Source organism: Callionymus lyra, chromosome 3 (genome assembly GCF_982586985.1).
Source record: "Callionymus lyra chromosome 3, fCalLyr1.hap1.1, whole genome shotgun sequence".
Lineage (NCBI taxonomy): Eukaryota > Metazoa > Chordata > Actinopteri > Syngnathiformes > Callionymidae > Callionymus > Callionymus lyra.
The window spans coordinates 11,385,577-11,401,855 of NC_141820.1; the positions used below are offsets into that span (position 1 = coordinate 11,385,577).

Below are 16,279 nucleotides of genomic sequence, written 5' to 3' on the forward strand. Positions count from 1 at the left end.
AAAATAAGCAATGTTTTTTGATTTCTAGTTTAGTTTAGTTTTATTTTTTTTTCCTTTTTTTATTTTTTTTAAATTTTTAATATATTAATTTTATTTAACTGTATTTTGTCAAACTTTATTTTATTTTACTTGATTTTATTCATTTTATTATATTATTTAATTTCATTTTATATTATTTTATTTTGTTTCGTTTTATTTAACTATATTTATTTAATTTTACTGTTACCTTACTTTATTTATTTTGCTTTATTTTATTTTATTTTATTTTATCTTAATTTATTTTATTTTATTAATTCATTTCATTTTATATTATTTTGTTTTGTTTTACTATATTTTATTTTATTTTACTGTGTTTTACTTTATTTTCTCTTTTTATTTTATTTTATTTTATTATGTTTTATTTTATAAACATTTGTGACAGTGTATTACTAGAAAAACATAACATTGACTTGACATATCGACTATCGAGTGTTTTAAGGAAAAAAAAAAGGTATAAAAACAGCTTTTTAACTGCTTAACATCTTCAACATACATACATTTATACTTATTTGAATATATGGTGTTTTTTTTTCTCAAAATTACCTTTTAATTAACCTAAATAAAACCTTTTTTAACTGATTATTGTTTCATTTGAAGCTACACTCATCTCAGATATTATCAGGAAACAAGAACTAAAATATAACTTTACATAAAATCCTCATTTCCTTCCTGACGTTCAATTTATTCCAGTCTCAATGTTAAACCTGCTGACTTTGTATACCTGAACTATTATACCTTCAGGCTCAAGGGCAAATCATAAAACCCAGCATTATATTCACTATAAAATTAAATGCAAATCACCGTTAAATAACTTACGACATAACTTGCCAGAGTAATGTTCTCTAACACAGTCTTTTTTAGAGAGATTCATAAAAATGGTTAAAGCCAAATACACTCTTGATATTATTGACATTCTTTTTACAAAACAATCATTTTGCAGATGATATAATGTTCTACTTCTGGAATGGGATGGCAATTTGAGCTTTTCTGGAGTCTTTATCCAAATGTTGCCAAGAAATTAGATGTATAATCTTTATTCATTATCATCATTTTCTGTTTTGTTGCTTCTTGTTAACGAGCCAAAAATCATTTAAGGATTTTTTTAAATTGTATTTGTTCCCCGCAGAATATACATTGGAACCCTGCGAAGACCCCGGCATGCCACGGTTTGGCAGAAGAAACGGCTACAGCTTTGGCATCGGCGACACGCTGTCTTTTTCCTGCAATATGGGATACCGCCTTGAGGGAGCGCCAGAGTTAATATGCCTCGGCGGTGGTCGGAGGATGTGGAGCTCCCCGCTGCCACGATGCGTCGGTAAGTGAGACCCAACTAAGATACAACTGATTTTAAAGCGTTTTTAGCCTCTCGTCAATTATGCTAGCTTGAGTTTTACCCATTGCAATTCCAGCCAATAAAACGGTCAAATCACGAGATGTAGCTGAACGTTATGTTCCTAAAGAAAAAGTTTTAATTTGGAAAGTCGGGGTCCAATATTTCCCATCGACCTCCTCAACCAAAACTAGAGGGATTCCCAATAGTTCACCAGTTGATTTAAGAGAATGAAAGACCAAAGAAGCGATTCAGCTCACTGCTATGTAGCCATCTTTTAGAGATGATTTTTGAACAAATCTTGAAGAGAAGATATCAAGATACGACTGTGAAGTGATGATCATCCCTTACCCCGGATTTCCACTGGATTCCAGATCGCACCACAAAGAAAGTGAAAGATACAAAGCATCCGGTCAATTTCAAAATAAAAGACAATAATCAAACTCCCGATTGTGTAGCACCACTTTGTAAACATCACGTCACAGCCGATGCCACTCACTCATGGTTGGATTTGAGAAGAGCACAAACATTTCGTGACCTGCAGATCAACCTCAGAGCGTGTGATGTTTACATCTGGAGATGACCATTACTACGAGAATTTCGATAATCCCGCGTGACCTTGTAGTTCTCCCGTGATCTCGCTACTCCTGGTGGAAATCTGGGGTTAGTCTTGTGTACTTGAGGCTTCTGGCCTATTTTCAAAGGTTAGAGTCCCTTAGTCCTCATTTGTTTGAAAAAGTTAGTTTTTTTTCTGCAATACTACAAATAATTGTTTGGTTTTCGGGGGTATTTTTTGGAATTTCCATCTAATGGATTGGTTAAAAATGACATTTCCTTAGAGGCTGTTGTGAGGAGCCATCAATCAAAATTAAAGAAGTGAATATGTAAACATATGATGAATTTGTTGAAATATTTTATTTTAATTTTACTTTTTACTATTTTTTACCAGATGTCATTTTTTTTAAGTGGCAATAAATACTCACAAAAATTAAAATAGTAGAGGAAAAAAGTCTTAAAACCAAAGTCATATTTAGAGACTAGTAAAGTAAGCATTACGCTTTCTATATTTGACCTGGTGAGGACCACGCTAATACAGTCAAAGGGCCGCATGAGGCCCCCGGGTGTTTCGGAGCCAAGTTCCAGTCAGTGGAGGAACAATAAATGTCACCATGATTACTTAAATGTGAGCCCCAAGTGGGCCGTTCTGGCTGAATTACAATACTGGTCCAACCTTTTTAAATTAACATGTACTTCACTCAAGGTTATTTTGGAGAGCCGTAACTTTCTCTATCCTTCGAATCCGCGGGTTTTTCTCTCCATCCACTCCTATCTTTCTCCCTCACGCTGGCTTTTTTAAAGTGGCGCTCCCGAGGATTCTCCGAGGGATCAGGGATACTGATCAGATGGATTAGGTGAACGGCGGAGATGAATGCTGGCACCGACACTTTTCAGCAGATCTTTAGATGGGATTATGGAACGGGTTGGCACCGAGCGGGGGTGTCATGTTTGGTGGGTTCTTGATCAATGGTTTGTTGTTTGCTCTGTGACCTCTGGATGTCATGATAATACACATAAGAAGAAGGAGGGGAGATGAGAGGAGGTTCAGTTGATCTTGCCTTTTTGGCAAACCGTCGCTAAAAAAAAAAAAGCGGTGACGAAGAAGGTCGACTCCCGGAGAGACGTCTTTGCTTGATCATGCTTTGATCACACCTTGGGTGAGATAGAGATTTGGGTTTTGAAGTCCAATTGATCCAGATGATGGATGAGATAGCTGAGTTGATTCCTAGTAAGTCGTTCCCACACAAGTCGTATTGCTAGCTTGAAAACCAGCCCTTTGGTGGTTTACCTGCTGTGATCTCGCTATTTTGTGGATTTATTTTTTCTGGTCAGTAGTTTTTCTTACTTTATTTGGTAACCAACACATTGTACACAACAGCTAACGCAAAACAAACACACTGTTCTCGTCTCAACCTCACTGATCTCGACCTATTGTCAAACTTTAACTGTAAACTGTAAACTCGCTCAATCCCCTTTTCCTCAGAAACCAAAACAAAATCCCTCAAAATCCGCAAATTGGTCAGTTGCTCAGTCTCATGACAGATTCCCTGACCTACGTACAACCCTGAATTTAACCATTTAAATAATAAGAATTAAAAAATACATTTGGTTCGGCATATAAAAAATAGGAAAACGATGTTACAGACGAGGGTGGGGAAGCAGCACGATCAGAGGAACTGTAATTTATTTTGAGTAATTGGGAATTTAGTGTTTCTTTGAACTGCGTGAAAATGTGGAAGATTTTTATGACAGTTTTGGAAAGTTTTCCAAAGAATTCCAAACAGGGGTTTTAAGGCCTAAACATGTATTTGAATAGTGAAAGATTTAATTGGTCACTATTTTGCGTATAACGATTATGAATGTAACGCCCATGAGGTTCCAGCCTGTAATTATTCTTGCTTTGTTTTTACCTAATGAACGTCATTTCTAAATCTGTTTTTTTTTTCTCTGGAAAAAAAATGCAAAATTGCATTATTATTGATCAAAGGAAATAAGAAAATAGAAATTAGAAATAAGATGTAAAATAGAGTTGATTAAAAAAAAATCTCTGGAAAATTAGAGGTGGCATAGAGTTGATCAAAGGTAATCTCTGAGAAATAAAAAGTGAAATTAAGTCGGTCAAAGGTAATCTCTGAGAAATAAGAGGTGAAATCTTATTGGTCGAGGGAATCTCTGAGAACTTAGAGGTAAAATAGAGTCGATTAAAGGAAATCTACGAGAAATAAGAGGTAAAATAGAGTCAATCAAAGGAAATCTATGAGAATTTAGAGGTGAAATAGAGTTTATCAAAGGAAATCTATGAGAAATAAGAGGTGAAATAGAGTTGATCAAAGGAAATCTCTGAGAAATAAAAAGTGAAATTAAGTCGGTCAAAGGTAATCTCTGAGAAATAAGAGGTGAAATCTTATTGGTCGAGAGAATCTCTGAGAACTTAGAGGTAAAATAGAGTCGATTAAAGGAAATCTATGAGAAATAAGAGGTAAAATAGAGTCAATCAAAGGAAATCTATGAGAATTTAGAGGTGAAATAGAGTTGATCAAAGGAAATCTATGAGAAATAAGAGGTGAAATAGAGTTGATCAAAGGAAATCTCTGAGAAATAAAAAGTGAAATAAAGTTGGTCAAAGGTAATCTCTGAGAAATAAGAGGTGAAATCTTATTGGTCGAGGGAATCTCTGAGAACTTAGAGGTAAAATAGAGTCGATTAAAGGAAATCTATGAGAATTTAGAGGTAAAATAGAGTTTATCAAAGGAAATTTATGAGAAATAAGAGGTGAAATCTGAGAACTTAGAGGTAAAATAGAGTCGATCAAAGGAAATCTATGAGAATTTAGAGGTAAAATAGAGTTTATCAAAGGAAATTTATGAGAAATAAGAGGTGAAATAGAGTTGATCAAAGGAAATAGCTGAGAAATTAGAGGTAAAATAGAGTAATATGAAAGGGAAAAGGGTTGTGGAATACAAGAAATTGTTTCTAAAAAGTGCAAGTAGGGATTTTTAGGCCTTGACATGTATTTCTGAAATAGTGAAAAATCAAAATGGTGACTTTTCTGCGGATTTCGATTATTAACGTAACCCCAGCGATAAACGAGTGTCCACTGTGGTTATTTTTCTTACCTCCTGAAAGGTTACTCTCTTAAAGCACAACATACCTTTTAAAGATGTGTATTGTTCTGGAAAAAAAATGTATCTCCTCGTGAACTTGCATTTATTGATCGAAGGAAATCCGTAAGAAATCGGAGGTGAAATAGAGTAGCAGGAAAAGGGGAAAAAAAAAAAGGTTGTTCCTGTGGAATAAAAAAAATAGCTGATTAAAGTAGAAGAGGGCAAAAGAGCAATATTCTTATCGAAGTAGAGTGTGAGAGAAAGCGAGAGTGCCCGAGTTAAGAGGAAAAGAGGAGGAGAGTGGGGAGGTAATTTTCTAAATGGAAAGTGTAGCCGCGTGATTTATTGAAGATATGACAGCTGTAATATGACTATTACACAAATAGGGACACAATGAATGGAAGAAGGGAGGGCTGCGAGGAGAAAGGAGGAGGAGGATGAAGGGAGGCGCACATACCGAGGGCACGTGTGAGCGGCGCTGAGTCGGCAAATCAATTTGTGAAAATGATCCACCTGCTGTGTTTTCTCCTGATGTATCGCCGCCTATACAGCAGATTAGCCTGTTCTGATATGACTTGCTGCACTTCGGTGACGCAGTCGAGTGAAATGTTTGACACGTTAGCAGATCTTTTATTTTCTCTTTGACAGGAGATGAAGGTTAGTGCACAAACACAACCAGCGTATATGGCTGCCGTTAACTTGATCTAATGGTGTCGTGCGTAATTAATTCCTCTTTGAATACCACAGAAGGAGATAGAATTGTCACCACGCAACACCTTAGTGTGTAGAGCGGTGAATAAAACCTCAGTTTATATCCCTGAAATAGAAGCAGAATTTCTTCATTTTATGTAGCGTTTATTCACCGACAGAAAACTTTAATTTGGAGCCAAAATGGTTTATACTACCTTGTATTTAACCCTACAATTGATACGGATTATTCACTAAACCGATACAAAAACCCAGACAAGAGTATAAATGCTCACAGTGTACATAAGTATACACACAGTTTATGATGTATTTCTTGTCTTTCTTTCTAGCGGAGTGTGGCTCTTCGGTCATAAACAACGAAGGGATACTTCTATCTCCAAACTACCCCATGAACTACGACAACAACCACGAGTGCATCTACAGTATCCAGGTGACAACTGTGTACTTTTTTGAGTATTTTCTGTGACATGTTCAAATTCCATACTTTCCGGAATTATCGGCAATATTTAGCAATAGCACTGTAATGCTAACATTTAAGCTGCAATAAAATAAGAAATAGCTAACTAAAGAGTGATACACTTATATATTGTTGTTTTTCAACATTATTTAAATGTTTTTAATGATTTACATTCTCACAATATCAAATTTTTACGTAGTTACAAGACTAACTGCTTTCAATTTACGTTCATAAATAGGTACAAGCTGGCAAAGGCATCAACATCTCAGCTCGGACGTTTCACCTTGCACAGGGAGATATACTTAAGGTAAGTATTTCTTCACCAATGTATACATTGTTAAAAAATGTTTTTAAAATTTATATTTATATCATTAATTATGTAGAATAGAAAATGTATTGTTTCTATAACCTTTTGAGACTCTCCGTAGTTGTAAAAGAAAACGTCACTTTTGCTTTAACACACTATTTTTTATATATCAGCCAATTCCTGGGACACCTGGCCAATATGACTTTACTGTTTTGATATCACTATCACTTTTTAAGTTACCAATTAAATATTTAAACAGATAATAGAAACCACGATCTAAGGTGGAGCCTGACCTTGAATAGCTCTGAAAGTAAGAACCTGAACTTTAAAATTGATCCTGAAAGAAACTGGAAGCCAGTGAAGAGTTATAAGGATTGGAGAAATGTGAGTTCTTCTACTAGAGCGACCCAGAACTCTCGTTTGTATTAATTCCAGTGAAGACGGCTCCTTCTTGTTCAGACACCAAAATAAACGTATAATTGTTATAATAGTCTAAACACGAAGACACAAATATGACAAGCAACTGTTTCTTTAAAATAACATTTTTAAATGTATTAAAAATAAACAATTAATACCTGTTCCAAATGCTAGTAAGTATACGAACCACCAAGAAAAGTATGGCTGTATAAATACATGATGATCAAATATGATAAAAGTTAGAAGCGATAATAATAATAATAGTAACTGTCGTGTGTTGGTAGGGCCAAGTAATCTGGTCTTAAACAATGATAGATTAACTAAACACTGTTGAATTAATGGAACATCATTGAAATTTGTTCAATAAAAATCCGTAAAATAGTTCATTATTGACTACATTCATAATTGTTTTAAGTAATTGTAAATAATAGATTATTAATTTCACTCTAGTCTATACAGTAACCCTGTGATTAACGGGGAATTGCTATTCTCAGCAGTGCTAGCAGTACTTCAAGGATTTTGTATTTGTATTTTATTTGACAGATACATGATGGAAAGGACAACACGGCTCATGTTCTGGGAGCCTTCACAGGCACGTCCATGCTGGGCCTGACTCTGATTTCAACTTCAAACCATCTGTGGCTGGAGTTCTACAGCGACGACGAAAGCACAGGCGAAGGATTCAAATTGGTCTATTCCAGTAAGTTCAAGCCCAAGTTACAGAGAACAACAACATTTTCTTCTGTTTTTTTTTCAGATCCAGACCTGTTATATAACAATGTTCTGAAAAGACATTAAAATGTAACCCGTTCCGCGTAAACAAAACATGTTTACATTGTTTGTATAATCAAAGGTCTCGATTCACTTTGTTTAGTTGCGAAACCTCATCGTTGAAAAAAAAAACAAATGAGTTTTAATTTCAAAAGTAGATTCATAGCCTCTCTGCGGGGAAACACAACATAATTAGCCGATGGTCTCCGGGCACAGAATCATTAAAACAACAAGGAATGCTGGGGGAAGCATCAGCACCAGATCACTCAGTGCTTGTTGCCGTTTGTTCGATATTGAACTTGCAGATGATTCTGGTCGCGCCGCCGCACAATTACCAGTCATCGAACAGCGTGAATCTCTCTGCCGATGCCGAATGTGTTTTCACTGTTATGATAATACATATACATCATTTATTCAGCACTACTGGAACTAATAATTGTGTCCCGTAAAAAATACGCAGAAGAGCAAAGTAGCTTACTTTCGAAACCGTCACAGCGTGAATTATTCAGTCCGTGTCAGCGTCCTGACAGGTTTATTAAGATTGCCGAATTGATTAAAGCACCTTTTTACGGATTTAGAAGCCTAATTCCTGCAGTCTACAAAATTCTCAAGATTCCAGATGCACCTCGTTGTCAGGTTACCTGGCAGCTCAAATCCGTGCTGAGGTTTAACAGGGATTATGGCCTTATTCATATTCTACAGGAATATCTTTTCCTAAAAAAGAAAGAATGTCAATTTCCATGGAAACTGCTTCGGTTTAGAAATAAATTGAAATATGAGTGTATATGCAAGATGAGTATGGTTTACTATTGTCAGGTTAGGACTTAAAGCTGTTAACTTAAATAATAGACAGCAGAGATCAACATTGGTTTAAAGTCACAGCAATTTTACTTGTACAAGGAGAGTAATACAGGAGCTTCTTAAAGAAATTCCAATGTCTCTCTGAAGTAAAATCCTTTTCGGTCTTATCTTTATACTCCATCGTAAGTTATCGATTATCCGAGAGACAAGAACAAGGTTCATAGCCGGAAAAAACACAGACTAGAAATAGGTCTTAAAGGGCAACTGGTGTGAAAACCTAACTCTCCTGACTTACCTGCTTGTTTCAAATGTTGAAGCTTTTCTCTCCAAGATGCAGTTAGTTTCTTATGAAGATGGTCCATTTTTTAGGTTATTACTTTTTCAATTTCTCCCCCGTCTGAAGTTTCAGGAAAGAGGAGGTTATGAGAATGGATTCAATTATGATGTAATAAAAACGAAGCATATTCAGTGGGCGCGGCTCAAGCACATTTTCTAAAGTAAATAGTTCAGTAAAAAAGAGAGTTTGTACGAACAGACTCATACTGATGAAATGAAATGAAGCAAACAGAGTAAGTGTTCTTCCTCATGGCTTATCTAAGTAAACCTTCAAACACATTCTATTCTTAACTCAAACAGTGCAATGACTGACATGTTAATACCTGTAGTTGAGCAAATTTGATAACACACTCAACACACTAGCTCAGTACTTTCGCATCAATTATCTTGTCTTTTTATAGTGAGTTTCTTTTTGTCTTTACGTAAAAAACAAGTGCTTTTTTGTATCTTTTCCTCTTTTAGGTTTCGAGTTATCCCACTGTGAGGACCCGGGGGTTCCGCAGTTTGGCTTCAAGGTCAACGATCAAGGCCACTTCTCTGGAAGCAGCATCACGTACCGATGCGAGCCCGGGTACACCTTGCACGGGGCCACCACCCTCAAATGCATGACGGGTGAAAGGAGAGCCTGGGACAACCCGCTGCCGTCCTGCATCGGTATGTGTTCGCCTGCCAAAACGGCATCGACTAAAAACAAAGCTACGTTCCTCATTGAGATTTCTGCTGCGTTTCGGGCTCAGGAAGAAAAAAAAAAGTGCGTTTTTCCCTCCTCCGCAGTCGGCAGTGTGTTTATTGGATTTGCTGCAAAGCTACCTGGGACCTGACGAATAAATGTGTAGCATATGTGGCAACAGCTGCATGAACAGGATTATATTTACTCAAGAAAGCGACTAAATTAGCCAGAACTTCTGTTTTCAGTGTTTCCATTCGGTGGCACTGAAATTGATTGGAGCATCAACATATTCTCCAGCTGGATCATCCATTTGGTGCCGACAATTCTGCGGGTCGCGTTTCACGTGATACAGCCGGTTCAGTGTGACTACTATCTCAAACAACAACTATAATTCTTTATCTGTACATGTTAAAATGACTTATCTTTTAATGAATGAATAAATACATTTGATTAAGAATATAACTTTTTTTAAATCCTGTTGCTGGCTGGCTTTTATCGTATGAAACAAAGAAACAGAAAAAGAAGATACAAATCCTACCCCAGCAGTACAACTCTTCACTGCGTCGAGTTGGTATTTAGAGTGGTCAGTGGCCTGATGTTAAATGTCACCACTGACTTCTAAAAGTCAGTTGTTGTAGCATTGGCTGTTATTTTAGATCATAAACCACTGTCATGAATCAAATCAATTCAATAGATTAATTTTGAATCTGTTTCCTCTGTAAGAGATTTCTAGTACTAGGAAAATAAACAATAAATGAAGTGTGGTACCATAATGTTATACATGTATACCTTTAAAGAAAGGAAAAGATAAGAAACTAACAAAAAGATAACCTTCTGCACTGCCAGGGAAATTATGTGAGATGAAATAACAAATACAAGTTAAGGAAATAATCAACTGAGGAAAAATGAGACCATTAGAAGCTAAAACACATACAGAAACATTTTTACAACATTAAAAGTGATATTGAGATATATTGTTGCCACTTTTATCCAATAACAATAATATCTGCTGCCAAGTAGCTTTTCTTTTGCCTTGTGGCATATCAAATCTTCTCCAAAGGCAGATTGGATAAGATCATTTAACCACTGTGTAAAATTTGGAGATTATGAAATAAAACAAAAGATGTCTTGCCAGTAATGTATTAAGTATTACAATCTTTTTTAAGTTTTTGTTTAGATTTGGGTCTTGTGTGATGTCCGATATTACTGTAACATTTGCTGTGATTTCACCCAATTTTTATTTTCTGATATTTCATTTAATCTTTTGAATTAAATAGCTGCCCTGAAAAACCATTAATATCATTTATAGTCAAGTTCAAATTGGCTCAATTAGACAGCAGGTGGCAGTAGAGTCCGAGAACAAACCCCCACAGAAATTGAGCGAGCGCTACAGTGAGTGGCAAGTGGACAGTTTAAAGGATTGTTTAAGGGGTACCAAACTCAAACATACAATAATTACATAACAGGAAATTTGACATTGCATTCTGTGATGGTCAATTACTTTGTATTATCTTTGTGTTTGTCCTCTTTCAACAAACAGTCCCATAAAATTAGTTTCACCACAGTTTAACTTCGTTGAAAGTAACTTTGTAATGTTTTTGATGTACATAGTCTCTAGAGGTAACCATAGCAACATGAGCATTAGTCAACTTTGATTTTGAGCCAAACATCCTTTGGGCCTCATGAAATTACTTTGCGGGCTAGATTTGGCCCCATGGTCATGAGTTTGAAACCATAAATCTAGATCGTGAAACCACCAGTTATGTTCTGGTCCGTGTCCCAGTGTCAAAGTTTCCTGAAAGTTTCATCGAAGTCCATTCAGAACAGACGGACGAACGGTGGCATAAATGGAACCCCCGGACGATAAAACTTTTAGCATTATCCAATCAATTGAAAACCACTTTGCAAGTCACTTTGCCCGACCTTTAAAACTCATCCGCACTGCTGCCTTCAGATCTTATTGACCTCCCAGGTTCATGGTCTTTCTTTTCCTCCACTAAATCTCCTGTACATGTCAATACGTGTCCACTTACATTAGCTTCAGACACGCCGACACCTTAAGTTCTACTTTCTGAATTCTATAGACTCGTGACCTCGCTGGAGGGAACTATAAGATATGGAGGAATAAAGGATCAAATATGTCGTGGAGGTCTTTAAAATAGACATTCATAACGTCGTTTCGTAAGATTTTTTATGTTGGCTTAAGTGTTTTTCATTCAAAAGCGAGAAAGTAGAGAAAAATACTGTAGAAAGGACTCAAGAAAAATGGAACAAATAGCGTTTTTATATAATCGTAATAATAAATGTTTATTTGACAGATATTTTGTCCTTGTTACAAAAGAATGCAATTGTTCATTTCAAGTTTCTCAGGCTCAAGACTTCAGAAGCACAATGAATTTCAAACGTCTTAACAGCGTTTCCATTAAGACCGAGTTCATGTCATTCAACTGATGAAGCACAAAACCACCACTTTTAAATATTAATGGAAACCTGCTGTCCTTCGCAAGGAAGGTCAGTCTCCAACAAAACACACTTTTCCCTCCATATGCATTTCATTTTGGTTATTATATTCTCTAATTAGGCCTCTAACCAAATTGCGAAAATGCTTCTGCAGCACTGCAACAGATGGCGACGAGGCGCACAGCTGCAAAACTTTTCCAGGATGCGGTTCAAAACTGCCTCTCTCTGGCTCGGCGTTCCTACTTAATAAGTATTTTCGCTTCCGTCATCAATAATGCAACATTCATAAAAACCAGCAGCTGATATTCTGTGACTTGAAATTTGTGCGATGACACACTATGACCTCAGCTCATCTCCAGCCTTAATGTTATATTGCTTTTTTTATTATTACTCGTACGCTTTCTTTCTCTTTCTGCTCTTTGCTCATCCAAATTTTTAATATTGCTCCGATTACTCACAATAAAATATTCCAGTGACAGACACGAGAGCCAGAGGGAGAAGGAGTGAAGGAGGCGAGTGAGGAGATTGAGAAAATATATAGCTCTGTGATAAACAATGGGTATCATTTAATGTTGGGTAATTTGGGGGGGGGATTCATTTGGGAGAGGTGTGGAATTGGAATAATATTTCTTTTTTCGATGAATGGTAGAGTGGGGTTGAAGGTTTGCTAACGAGAAAAAATAAATCTTTTATCCTCGTGACTCAGTTTGGAAATGCTAATATAGCATATTAGCATCTTAAGACACATTGTAGGAAGTTGGCCTGTCTGTACCTTTTAAACGAGTATCTGTAAACGATTTTTTTAAACGAAAACACTGGTCATTTTAACGTGTTCCCTCTGTGTCTCAACCTTGCAGCCGAGTGTGGCGGTCGCTTTAAGGGGGAATCATCGGGGAGAATTATTTCCCCAGGATACCCATTTCCCTATGACAACAACCTTCGCTGCACCTGGACCATAGAGGTTGACTCGGGCAACATTGTCAGGTAAGATAAGAAAGGAACATAACAAGTCCTATGGCACAACTTTAACTTGGTATAGATGGAGGGATGGATGGTATAGATGGAGGGATGGATGGAGGGATGGATGGATGGATGGATGGATGGATGGATGGATGGATGGATGGATGGATGGATGGATGGATGGTTGGATGGATGGATGGATGGATGGATGGATGGATGGATGGATGGATGGATGGATGGATGGATGGATGGATGGATGGATGGATGGATGGATGGAGGGATGGATGGAGGGATGAATGGATTGTATAGATGGAGGGATGGATGGATGGTATAGATAGATAGATGGATGGATGGTATAGATAGATAGATGGATGGATGGTATAGATAGATAGATGGATGGATGGTATATAAAGATGGATGGATGGATGGTATATAAAGATGGATGGATGGATGGATAGATGGATAGATGGATGGTTTGGGGGATGGATGGTATAGATAGATGGATGGATGGATGGTATAGATAGATAGATGGATAGATAGATGGTTTGATGGATGGATGGTATAGATAGATGGATGGATGGTATAGATAGATGGATGGATGGATGGATGGATGGTATAGATAGATGGATGGATGGTATAGATAGATAGATAGATAGATAGATAGATAGATAGATAGATAGATAGATAGATAGATAGATAGATAGATAGATAGATAGATAGATAGATAGATAGATAGATAGATAGATAGATAGATAGATAGATAGATAGATAGATAGACATTGATAGACATTGATAGAAGGATGGACACGGATGGATGGTATGTATAAAGGGATCGGTATGGGTGTAAGACTGAGGAAATCCATCTGAACTGATGTGTGGATCCAAACATGATTTGTTTTCCAGCCTTCAGTTCCTGGCCTTCGACACCGAGGCCAGCCACGACATGCTAAAGGTTTGGGACGGTCCACCCGAGAACGAGATGTCTTTGTCAGACCTCAGTGGTTCTCTGCTTCCCGAGGGCATCCACTCGACGCTCAACACCGTCACTGTCCAGTTCGAGACGGATTTTTACATCAGCAAGTCTGGCTTCGCTATTCAATTTTCCAGTAAGCAAAGAAACATGTTTGTATTTTTCTCCTGGTTTGAATCAGCCTATTTCACCATTTTTTTTGAGTATACTTTTTATACTGCTTATCGTATTTTTCCGCTCTATCAGGCGCACCGGATTATAAGGTGCATAGAATAAAAGATACAGTCAAACGTTTGACTGGGGTTGCGTTATGCATCCACTAGATAAAGCAGTGCTAAAGGGAATGTCAACAAAACAGTCAGATAAAGTCAAAACTTTTACAGTAATTACAGTAATATCACGCCATAGCCATCCGACATGGTGTGACGTGCGTCGTAAATCCCAGCCCAAGATGACGCAATGACGTAATCTTTCCCATGGCTCAGTCGGCGTAGAGTCATGAAGTTGTTTGTAAACAAGTCACCTACCAGGTAATGTTCATATATAAGGCGCACTGTCGTTTCTTTTAGAAAATTAAAGGCTTTTACGTGCTCCTTATAGTGCGGAAAATACGATAATATTAATTTAAATGTTTGGTAAAGTTTGTTTCATAATATTTTCCATATCTTTGACAACATTTCAGTTTCTTAGGATTTTTGGTTTGTTAGCTTTTTTCCAAATTAGGCCCCAGTTTTTGAATTATTGATCTTTCAAAACAATTGCCTCCTTTTAATTTAGGCTATGCCTTCTCACTAGCTATTTATAGAACTGTGCCATGGGCACCATGTCAGTTCGCCCCTTGGAAATCGAGTGAAAACCGCCTAAAGGGTTCGGATCTGTTTGTCTTTAAAGCTTGATAAAGGACGACCTAAGAGCGAGGCTTAAAAAGTGTATCTGGGATTTCGTTTACTGATTGTATTCATGGGTCTATTTCAACCCTGTTTCTTCCCAGGCTCTGTGGCCACAGCTTGCAGGGACCCCGGCGTGCCAATGAACGGCAGTCGCAGCGGAGACGGTCGAGAGCCGGGGGATTCGGTGTCCTTCCAGTGTGACCCGGGATACGAGCTCCAGGGAGACGACAAAATCACATGTATACAAGTGGATAATAGATACTACTGGCAGCCCAGCCCGCCCGTCTGCATAGGTGAAAGTCCCCGCTGTTTACTATTATAAGGACATACTTTTGTGGACTTCAGCATCTTTCTGAAGGACGCCAAGTCGCAAAGGCGAAGCACATGTGAAACTTTGCTTTAGGCATTTTTTAAAAGAGCAGGAGAAGAATTTTAAAGGAGCTTTTATATTACTTGACGACCATCTGCTGTTTCACTGAAGAGTCCTGCTTAATTTCTGAAGAGTTTCATCAAAATTCTACTCTAAATTGCCAAACATTCTCCTTTTATTGGTGGATCAACTTTCATTCGAAAATCATAAAAGTGACTTTTGTTTTTCTTTTGAGATTGATTTGACCAGAATCAATTCAATTTTGATTTCAACATCCACACTAACATGTGCGATTACAAGGTTTAACTTTGATAAAACATTTATGCAAACTAGTAAACTAACCATTGCATATGAGGTGTCATCCATCTCAATGCCCTTCTCAGTAACGGAGACCTTAACATCTCCCTTAATGCTTTGCCGCCCAGCAAAACTGATCACAGCTGTCGATCACTTTTGACAATGTAACATACAAGTACATGTAGTGTTGTAGCCACCAATTAGCAGTCACTAAATAGAGTAGTAGAAAGGCATCATGGGAGTTCACTTTTTCTTGGCACCATAAACATTCGGTGATGAGTGCAACCCAGTAAGTTTGTGTAGTGATTGCGTAGAAATGTATCTCCTGTTTGCAACCATTTAAAACAAGGACAAATATGCAGTTACATGTGGTAATATTATAAAGATAGACAGAATTTGAACCATGATATTGCAAAGTACCACTGCATGCATTAAATAATGAATACATTTATTACAATTGGAGACGTTGGAATGTTCATTGAGGTCTTCTGCCCAATCTGTTTACCCTGACTTACCCTTTGACCTCCCCCCGAAGCCTTCACTGAGAGGCAGGTAGTCTACATGCTAATTTCCAAGCAATTTTGTCGATAAGTTTTAGAATAGAATAGAAAATAGAAAAGCTTTATTCATCCCCAGAGGGGAAACACACTTTCACAACAGCGCAGTTTTTAAAAAAATAAAGTGCAAGGAAAAAGAAATAATAAAAGAGATAATACAAAATAAAATAAAAACGATCTTAAGAATATACAATTATTTACAAAATTAGAAATTTAACACTATTAACAAGATAAAATAGAATAAAAATAAAATAAAATAGAAATAAAAACGGAAAAA

At 37.0% G+C, this 16,279-nt stretch overlaps 1 protein-coding gene across 2 annotated transcripts in view; it reads left to right on the forward strand.

The window, feature by feature from the left end:
• csmd3b (CUB and Sushi multiple domains 3b) overlaps positions 1-16,279 on the forward strand; it is a 463,847-nt gene that overhangs the window by 356,455 nt on the left and 91,113 nt on the right. For both annotated transcript variants that reach the window (XM_087786440.1, XM_087786441.1), the window contains exons 21-28: positions 1,166-1,354; positions 6,069-6,169; positions 6,435-6,503; positions 7,464-7,620; positions 9,291-9,482; positions 12,816-12,942; positions 13,822-14,024; positions 14,880-15,071. In XM_087786440.1, the coding sequence (XP_087642566.1) occupies positions 1,166-1,354; positions 6,069-6,169; positions 6,435-6,503; positions 7,464-7,620; positions 9,291-9,482; positions 12,816-12,942; positions 13,822-14,024; positions 14,880-15,071 (1,230 nt within the window). The remainder of the gene's footprint in view (positions 1-1,165; positions 1,355-6,068; positions 6,170-6,434; positions 6,504-7,463; positions 7,621-9,290; positions 9,483-12,815; positions 12,943-13,821; positions 14,025-14,879; positions 15,072-16,279) is intronic.